Source organism: Saccostrea cucullata, unplaced genomic scaffold, assembly GCF_032062105.1.
Source record: "Saccostrea cucullata isolate Sc308-1 unplaced genomic scaffold, CSIRO_AGI_Scuc_v1 ctg14727, whole genome shotgun sequence".
Lineage (NCBI taxonomy): Eukaryota > Metazoa > Mollusca > Bivalvia > Ostreida > Ostreidae > Saccostrea > Saccostrea cuccullata.
In genome coordinates this window covers 4,226-14,276 of record NW_026918789.1, presented here as the reverse complement: position 1 = coordinate 14,276, position 10,051 = coordinate 4,226, and the positions used below count along the sequence as shown (strand labels likewise).

Here is a 10,051-nt window from a genome sequence, read left to right as displayed (position 1 = left end):
GGGATGATTCCTGGTATCCAGTTAAAACAGATCCATGTTCATTTCGACTTTTCGAGTTATTCCTCTTGATAAACGAATTGTCTATTTTATTAAAGGTTCTTCATCTTATTTGTGACAATGAATTATTCAGTATAACACATGCTTGAAGATCTCCTTTTTTCTTCAAAAACATACTAGTATATATACAAAAGGTAAGAACGAATAAAACGGCCTCTGTGTTGTAACTATGAAAACTTGCATCAGTTAATGCATTAAATTGTTTGTTTCTATGTCGTTTAATGTCCCTCTTCGAGTATTTTTCACTCATATAGAGACACCACCAATTGCTGGTGAATAGCTGCAAATTTTCTCCAATGCTTGGTACTTACGGCCATTGAGTAGTGAGGTATCTTTTTCGTGTCAACACCTACTGCGACACGGGACCTCGGTTTATATGGTCTCATCCGAAGGACCGGTCTCCATGTCTCAAAGTTGGATTCGAACCTGCGAACTGTAAGGATCTACTTCGCGACTCTAAAGAAGACGCCCCTGCGCCACGCGGGCGACTCGATGCAATTAATGTTTTATCTCTCTCTTTCTCTCTCTCTCTCTCTGGACAGATAAGGTTTGAATTATCTAGATGTTTGGTACATTCAGATCCTCAATTCTTTTAATGGACTCTAATGTTATATTTTGACAATTCCAGTAGATTGTGAAAGGTTCCCTCGCTGGCTGCTCTGTAATGCCAGGAGTTAGCATTCACTCACGCCAGAGATCGTTCATTTTATCTCAATCCAATTAATTTCTGTGGTCGAAATTGTTCCCAGTATCTACCGGCTTCATCTTGTGGAACTGCGAATAAGGAAAGATGAAATTAAACTCGTAACAATGCGAATATCTGTGATCCCTCGTTAATTCTTTACCGTGTTACAAATGAAGTCAGACTCGTGTTCACACTTTACCAGAAAAGTACAAAGAAGTAAGACGAGAGAGCTAATTGTGATGGCATGATGATAATGGTTAGCAAACTAAAACGAATCCGAAGATTTATTTCCTTGTGTGAGGACAGTTCCAGGATTTCTACGTAGGTGGCGCGCGTTACAAGTCAACAATGTAATCTGAAATATCTCAGTTCACAGAGCAATAATAGAGAAAGGGAGAGAAATTCAAGATGCATATCGCCTTTTTAAGTTACATGTAAAAGTGATTCTCGGTATATTTGAATGTTTTCTTTAAGAACAAAAAATTGTTTGATAAAGGCAAATTTTAAAATGAAGGTGTGCGCGGGCGCTGCTTTCCTCTTACATGAATTCCACACTGGCGGATTTGACGTAACGGAAGACCGAAACATTAGTAGCTTTGAAATTCAGAACGATAAAAATATCATGAGTACGATAGAAACTTAGCTTTCCACATGCATATTTTTATGAATCTCGTTGATCTGTCTAGATTAACATTGGTTTGATTATTTTTTTTTTTTTCATTTTCAGTGTATATTTTTGAATGACGAGTTTAAAGGTTATTTTTAAAAATTCGACGCATGGGTTCTACTTGTTAAAGTTACTAGTACTGGGTCGAGAAGAAATTTGCTGTTTTAGTCCCCTGTGTTAATTGTATCTGTAGAACTGTAATATAAGACAAAACAATCCCTGGCTTCATCTGTACCATAATGAGCTGGGTCGAAATGATTTGTGATCATAACAGTTCCTAACGCGTCAGTCTGTATTATTGCTCAACAGAGAGAAACTAATATCATTGTAAGGAATTCTCCAATTTTTAGGTTGTAAATTAGATATATGAAAGGGTGTGTATACAAGACCACTTGAAAGTTGCTGAGAATTTTATTACTTATTATCATCGTTGTAAACGGATATTAGAAGCGAAAAAACTGCGTACGCAAATCTCGGCTTGATGCGTTCTCCATGAAATTGATTTTAAGACAGCTTCCACCCTGTCGCCTCAATATAATATTGCCTGCTCAACGTGTGAAAGAAACCATAAAACTCACGCTGTGTTTGTTTTCTCCTATTTTTTATCAAAAATATAACAAACAGCACATTGCAATAACAAAAGGCAAGATGAACCTCCGCGAAATATTATCTGAGTAAGGCGTTCCATAGGCGTCCTTCATCACCCGGTCACAACACATAACGAGGGTTTCCGCCTGTCCAGTTCTCTTTCTATGATGAAGTCTTTGAACTTGTCCGAGCTCTCCATTTTATCGTGAATGAACCAGAGGATTGCGTAGCAGACGATAGTGAAGATGATGAGGAGGAACGTCACCGTGACGACAGCAATGGCGATACTGAGGAGGTGGTAGTCACAGTAGTGTATGGCGTGCTCGTCCTCAGTCTGCGCGATCTTCAGAAGATTGTACAATAGGACAGCGCCTTCCAAAAAAAATGATAGAAAAAATATATCTATAAGCCGAATCCAATACAACACAAAGTACAAGTTTTTCTATACAAAGTCTAGATAAGAGTATATAACTGTATAATGCGACATCTTTGGAAATTTATGAAATAAAACAAAGATGAAAGCATTCCACATTTCATAAATTTTTACAGCTTTAGATTACATTTTCTGGATTTTTAAATATTTTGATGAGGAATCTTGTTGTACTATTTGTTTATGGGGAATTTACTACACGACCAGGCAACAAGTTTTTACACACGTCCTACGTAAACATTCACAGGTACAATACAATAACAGTATTTACCTGTAAACCCCCAAAACACGAGGAATAACGTCAACATGTCGGTGACAGTGTATAGGCAGTGTCTCTCCCCCTCGGGGGGTGCGATATTGCACATAATACGGGCACCTTGTAGAAAACATTTTAACATCAATGCAGCACCATTCAGAGTGAGAAACAATGGAAGAAGAGGTTCACAGGGGCAATTATTGAACTCCATTATACCTAAAACAAATAAAAATTACAATCACACATCTCTGGTGGACGTAAAACAACAATTAAACAAAATATAAAGTGAGAAGGTAGCAAGGTCTCTTAACAGTTTTGAGGTATGTTGTCTGAAAGTTAATGAGCCTTCATTTTATCAGCATTATGCGTGATTCGAACTGAAAGCTTGGAAATTAATTAAATTGAACATATAGTCTAAATGACATGTGCAAGGTGTACAAGTCTTCGCCCTTTCCCTTACCCAAGTAAATTTGTGGATCTGCTTTTTCGACAAAACGGCAATCCTTAAATGCTTGATGTTTTTTCTTGTTTATTTAAACATTTGCCGTTACTGATACTTTGCCCCGTTACAATGACTACTGTGTAAAGATGTTGTTCCGTAACAATTTTATACTAACCATTGTGTCCGGATATACCACTCATAAAGCATGGACACTAAACAAAGAAAGGACTCTCGGACATATTTCATGTAGCATACGTCCAGTAGTCATTTCGAAATCAATATAATATAATTTCCTTCATTTACATTACTGATCCGTGGTCAGTGTGCTGTGCACTATACAATGTCAATTGATTCTCCGGTTCTATTGAGAATACTCACCGAACGTTAGGCACAGAACGGAAATAGCGAGGCCTATCGTCAACATGGACAACCCGAGCACTGAAAGATGACAAAATATCATACTGTGACGACAAATAAATGACCACAAAACTGATAGAAATTCATGACCAACAAAACAGATAGAAATTCAACAGTATGTTTTTTTTTACCTTGACACTGGTATTGTACTCACCCGACTTGTTAAAGGAGTTGTTCACGTGACATATAAAGTTGTAGGCGTCCTCCTCCTCCATGTAAGCGTTCTGTAGCACCCGACAGTGACATCCCTTCCCGCCATCTTTGTGGACTGAAACAAAAATCGGTGAACGTTTAGATTTAGAAATTGAATGGTGGCTAATGAAGTCGTCTGCTCTTTTGATACGACCCCCGACTTTACCCGGACAATGCCTGGAACTCATTTTATCACTGGTTAACAAGGGCAAAATCTGGTGCTTACAGAGATTCTATTAATACCTTCCATCATGAAACGAACCAGAGAAATTAATTTATATAAACGTTACTTAAAAAACCTCAGAGCGAAATAAACATTTTATTCCATGCATATTTTTAACATGTTTTTAAATATATTAATAAAATACCTTGTCGCTCTGCAGACGGTTCGTTGCAGACGACATCGTGCAGCAGAAGATCGTTAGGACTGGCCATTACACTCCTCGTCTGAGCATGGCAGAGATTTCTCTTAGAGCAAACGACACAAACACGAAGTCACACGATAGCCACTTTGTAAGGTGTTACTTCATGAACTTTACCTAGAGGCACCAACAGATGCAGAAAATCATTTCCTGGTTTGTATATCCTCCGATGTAAACAGATAGATACCTAATACACACACACGACAGCTCGCGCGCTGGCGCTTCACCATCCCCGCGTGTAGAGCTGGGCGCCGGAGGGGTGTGTGTCGTAATGTCGTTACTTCCGCCGTAAACCAAGCAGTTGTCGCTTATTCTGCAGTCTCCTGTTCTGGACTCAAATAAACTCTAATCTCTCACGTGTAATGTTCACTGTCACGTGCCAGCTTATGGTGTTTAAACACTAATTCCTTCTCATTACAAACGTTATTCACAGGAACCCTAGATTAACCATTCTAAAGGTAAATAAATAGCAGTTTTCCTTGGCATACTCTAAAACCTGGCCTGGCCCCTTTGGCCTGGCCTGGCCTCTAAGTTGGCCTGGCCTCTATCTTGGCCTCTAATTTGGCTTCAAACCAAATTTTGGCCTGGCCTCAAAAGTTGGCCTGGCCTCAGATTTGGCCTCTGTAAAAATTTTTGGCCTCAATTTTGGCCTCACTCAAAAATTAATTTCTTTTCAGAATTTGATTGATTTCATTGATTTTTTATCGGTTTCATTTTTTCAAAGATTAAGCAGGTAAATAATATATTTCTGTTGATATGTAAATGCTAACATTAAAAATAATCATGTACTACCACCAACATGATTTATTTTATTGATTATCAATCGATCAGTTGCAATTCTGAAGACTTTTCATAGTATGATTGATGATTTTACAAAGTAAAACATTTTGAAACATCAATTTAAATTATCAAGACAACAAAGAAATGCAGACGGGTAGTAATATTACCTAAGACTAAAAAGAATTTTAATTTGCTATATAAAGTATCACTTGTTACATGTCTTATAAACTCTTTATTCAGAATAAAAAAAAATCTTTTAGATAACGTGGACTACTTTTACAAACTGATAGAAAAAGTGTCAATACTATGATATGCAAGTAATTGGCCATATTTTATGATAGGGTTCTAATAGTCTGGTTGATAGGATGCAAATGTTTTACAGCACAAACGTTAATAAACTATCATCAAACTCAACTGTTGTTTTGATAATTGTAGATAGTGAAAGTTTTAGCAGGAAATTCTTTACAAATCATGAATGGCTTAACAGCCTATGCACTTATACATTTCATTGCTGATTAACTTCAACCTTATCTCCTGTCAAGAACCATGCTGCAGAATTTTTTGTCATTAAATATCCAATTACAGTGTTACCGCACAGGAACAGAAAGTTATAAATTATCTGATAATGTTATTTATATTAGTTTTTTAAATACCAACTGTTCTGAGATTAAAGTACATATGAATTTTTAACAGAGTAATCAAATCAGTATAATATAAATATTTTGGTATCTGCATTGGTATATGGTAGTATATTTATTTAAAAATTCTTTGGTGCCTGTATTCATATATCACATTTAAGATGATGCAGGCATAATAGTAACACAACACTCTACAGTGTGTAAAAGGTGATGATTCATCACTTAACAAGTGGGAATTTTTCAAAGCTATTAATGACATTTGATATTATTTAGAGATTTTTTCAATGTGCACGATTTGGAAAACACAAAATAAACTCTGATATTTTTTTTCTAAATAATTAAGCAAGAGTGTCGGTAGTGTCAGTATGAAATACCTGTCATCAAATCATAAAATGAAATAATTGTACACTGATCGATTGATAATCAATAAAATAAATCATGTTGGTGGTAGTACATGATTATTTTTAATGTTAGCATTTACATATCAACAGAAATATATTATTTACCTGCTTAATCTTTGAAAAAATGAAACCGATAAAAAATCAATGAAATCAATCAAATTCTGAAAAGAAATTAATTTTTGAGTGAGGCCAAAATTGAGGCCAAAAATTTTTACAGAGGCCAAATCTGAGGCCAGGCCAACTTTTGAGGCCAGGCCAAAATTTGGTTTGAAGCCAAATTAGAGGCCAAGATAGAGGCCAGGCCAACTTAGAGGCCAGGCCAGGCCAAAGGGGCCAGGCCAGGTTTTAGAGTATGCCAAGGAAAACTGCTATTTATTTACCTTTAGAATGGTTAATCTAGGGTTCCTGTGAATAACGTTTGTAATGAGAAGGAATTAGTGTTTAAACACCATAAGCTGGCACGTGACAGTGAACATTACACGTGAGAGATTAGAGTTTATTTGAGTCCAGAACAGGAGACTGCAGAATAAGCGACAACTGCTTGGTTTACGGCGGAAGTAACGACATTACGACACACACCCCTCCGGCGCCCAGCTCTACACGCGGGGATGGTGAAGCGCCAGCGCGCGAGCTGTCGTGTGTGTGTATTAGGTATCTATCTGTTTACATCGGAGGATATACAAACCAGGAAATGATTTTCTGCATCTGTTGGTGCCTCTAGGTAAAGTTCATGAAGTAACACCTTACAAAGTGGCTATCGTGTGACTTCGTGTTTGTGTCGTTTGCTCTAAGAGAAATCTCTGCCATGCTCAGACGAGGAGTGTAATGGCCAGTCCTAACGATCTTCTGCTGCACGATGTCGTCTGCAACGAACCGTCTGCAGAGCAACAAGGTATTTTATTAATATATTTAAAAACATGTTAAAAATATGCATGGAATAAAATGTTTATTTCGCTCTGAGGTTTTTTAAGTAACGTTTATATAAATTAATTTCTCTGGTTCGTTTCATGATGGAAGGTATTAATAGAATCTCTGTAAGCACCAGATTTTGCCCTTGTTAACCAGTGATAAAATGAGTTCCAGGCATTGTCCGGGTAAAGTCGGGGGTAATCAAAAGAGCAGACGACTTCATTAGCCACCATTCAATTTTCTAAATCTAAACGTTCACCGATTTTTGTTTGTCCACAAAGATGGCGGGAAGGGATGTCACTGTCGGGTGCTACAGAACGCTTACATGGAGGAGGAGGACGCCTACAACTTTATATGTCACGTGAACAACTCCTTTAACAAGTCGGGTGAGTACAATGCCAGTGTCAAGGTAAAAAAAAACATACTGTTGAATTTCTATCTGTTTTGTTGGTCATGAATTTCTATCAGTTTTGTGGTCATTTATTTGTCGTCACAGTATGATATTTTGTCATCTTTCAGTGCTCGGGTTGTCCATGTTGACGATAGGCCTCGCTATTTCCGTTCTGTGCCTAACATTCGGTGAGTATTCTCAATAGAACCGGAAAATCAATTGACATTGTATAGTGCACAGCACACTGACCACGGATCAGTAATGTAAATGAAGGAAATTATATTATATTGATTTCGAAATGACTACTGGACGTATGCTACATGAAATATGTCCGAAATCCTTTCTTTGTTTAGTGTCCATGCTTTATGAGTGGTATATCCGGACACAATGGTTAGTATAAAATTGTTACGGAACAACATCTTTACACAGTAGTCATTGTAACGGGGCAAAGTATCAGTAACGGCAAATGTTTAAATAAACAAGAAAAAACATCAAGCATTTAAGGATTGCCGTTTTGTCGAAAAAGCAGATCCACAAATTTACTTGGGTAAGGGAAAGGGCGAAGACTTGTACACCTTGCACATGTCATTTTAGACTATATGTTCAATTTAATTAATTTCCAAGCTTTCAGTTCGAATCACGCATAATGCTGATAAAATGAAGGCTCATTAACTTTCAGACAACATACCTCAAAACTGTTAAGAGACCTTGCTACCTTCTCACTTTATATTTTGTTTAATTGTTGTTTTACGTCCACCAGAGATGTGTGATTGTAATTTTTATTTGTTTTAGGTATAATGGAGTTCAATAATTGCCCCTGTGAACCTCTTCTTCCATTGTTTCTCACTCTGAATGGTGCTGCATTGATGTTAAAATGTTTTCTACAAGGTGCCCGTATTATGTGCAATATCGCACCCCCCGAGGGGGAGAGACACTGCCTATACACTGTCACCGACATGTTGACGTTATTCCTCGTGTTTTGGGGGTTTACAGGTAAATACTGTTATTGTATTGTACCTGTGAATGTTTACGTAGGACGTGTGTAAAAACTTGTTGCCTGGTCGTGTAGTAAATTCCCCATAAACAAATAGTACAACAAGATTCCTCATCAAAATATTTAAAAATCCAGAAAATGTAATCTAAAGCTGTAAAAATTTATGAAATGTGGAATGCTTTCATCTTTGTTTTATTTCATAAATTTCCAAAGATGTCGCATTATACAGTTATATACTCTTATCTAGACTTTGTATAGAAAAACTTGTACTTTGTGTTGTATTGGATTCGGCTTATAGATATATTTTTTCTATCATTTTTTTTGGAAGGCGCTGTCCTATTGTACAATCTTCTGAAGATCGCGCAGACTGAGGACGAGCACGCCATACACTACTGTGACTACCACCTCCTCAGTATCGCCATTGCTGTCGTCACGGTGACGTTCCTCCTCATCATCTTCACTATCGTCTGCTACGCAATCCTCTGGTTCATTCACGATAAAATGGAGAGCTCGGACAAGTTCAAAGACTTCATCATAGAAAGAGAACTGGACAGGCGGAAACCCTCGTTATGTGTTGTGACCGGGTGATGAAGGACGCCTATGGAACGCCTTACTCAGATAATATTTCGCGGAGGTTCATCTTGCCTTTTGTTATTGCAATGTGCTGTTTGTTATATTTTTGATAAAAAATAGGAGAAAACAAACACAGCGTGAGTTTTATGGTTTCTTTCACACGTTGAGCAGGCAATATTATATTGAGGCGACAGGGTGGAAGCTGTCTTAAAATCAATTTCATGGAGAACGCATCAAGCCGAGATTTGCGTACGCAGTTTTTTCGCTTCTAATATCCGTTTACAACGATGATAATAAGTAATAAAATTCTCAGCAACTTTCAAGTGGTCTTGTATACACACCCTTTCATATATCTAATTTACAACCTAAAAATTGGAGAATTCCTTACAATGATATTAGTTTCTCTCTGTTGAGCAATAATACAGACTGACGCGTTAGGAACTGTTATGATCACAAATCATTTCGACCCAGCTCATTATGGTACAGATGAAGCCAGGGATTGTTTTGTCTTATATTACAGTTCTACAGATACAATTAACACAGGGGACTAAAACAGCAAATTTCTTCTCGACCCAGTACTAGTAACTTTAACAAGTAGAACCCATGCGTCGAATTTTTAAAAATAACCTTTAAACTCGTCATTCAAAAATATACACTGAAAATGAAAAAAAAAAATAATCAAACCAATGTTAATCTAGACAGATCAACGAGATTCATAAAAATATGCATGTGGAAAGCTAAGTTTCTATCGTACTCATGATATTTTTATCGTTCTGAATTTCAAAGCTACTAATGTTTCGGTCTTCCGTTACGTCAAATCCGCCAGTGTGGAATTCATGTAAGAGGAAAGCAGCGCCCGCGCGCACCTTCATTTTAAAATTTGCCTTTATCAAACAATTTTTTGTTCTTAAAGAAAACATTCAAATATACCGAGAATCACTTTTACATGTAACTTAAAAAGGCGATATGCATCTTGAATTTCTCTCCCTTTCTCTATTATTGCTCTGTGAACTGAGATATTTCAGATTACATTGTTGACTTGTAACGCGCGCCACCTACGTAGAAATCCTGGAACTGTCCTCACACAAGGAAATAAATCTTCGGATTCGTTTTAGTTTGCTAACCATTATCATCATGCCATCACAATTAGCTCTCTCGTCTTACTTCTTTGTACTTTTCTGGTAAAGTGTGAACACGAGTCTGACTTCA

The 10,051-nt window shown here is 37.1% G+C and overlaps 2 protein-coding genes across 2 annotated transcripts; one reads left to right on the top strand and one right to left on the bottom strand.

The window, feature by feature from the left end:
- Positions 1 to 1,989: 1,989 nt before the first annotated feature.
- Positions 1,990 to 4,632, bottom strand: LOC134271310 (uncharacterized). Its single transcript, XM_062753539.1, has 5 exons — positions 4,103 to 4,632; positions 3,697 to 3,810; positions 3,504 to 3,563; positions 2,699 to 2,899; positions 1,990 to 2,369 (listed from the first exon to the last, which is right to left on the bottom strand). The coding sequence occupies exons 1-5, from the start codon at positions 4,167 to 4,169 to the stop codon at positions 2,110 to 2,112; spliced, it is 702 nt and encodes a 233-aa protein (XP_062609523.1). The 5' UTR covers positions 4,170 to 4,632; the 3' UTR covers positions 1,990 to 2,109.
- A 2,529-nt stretch (positions 4,633 to 7,161) lies between these two features.
- LOC134271302 (uncharacterized) lies at positions 7,162 to 8,977 on the top strand. The gene is made up of 4 exons (XM_062753531.1): positions 7,162 to 7,270; positions 7,404 to 7,463; positions 8,068 to 8,268; positions 8,598 to 8,977. The coding sequence occupies exons 1-4, from the start codon at positions 7,210 to 7,212 to the stop codon at positions 8,855 to 8,857; spliced, it is 582 nt and encodes a 193-aa protein (XP_062609515.1). The 5' UTR covers positions 7,162 to 7,209; the 3' UTR covers positions 8,858 to 8,977.
- Positions 8,978 to 10,051: the final 1,074 nt, after the last annotated feature.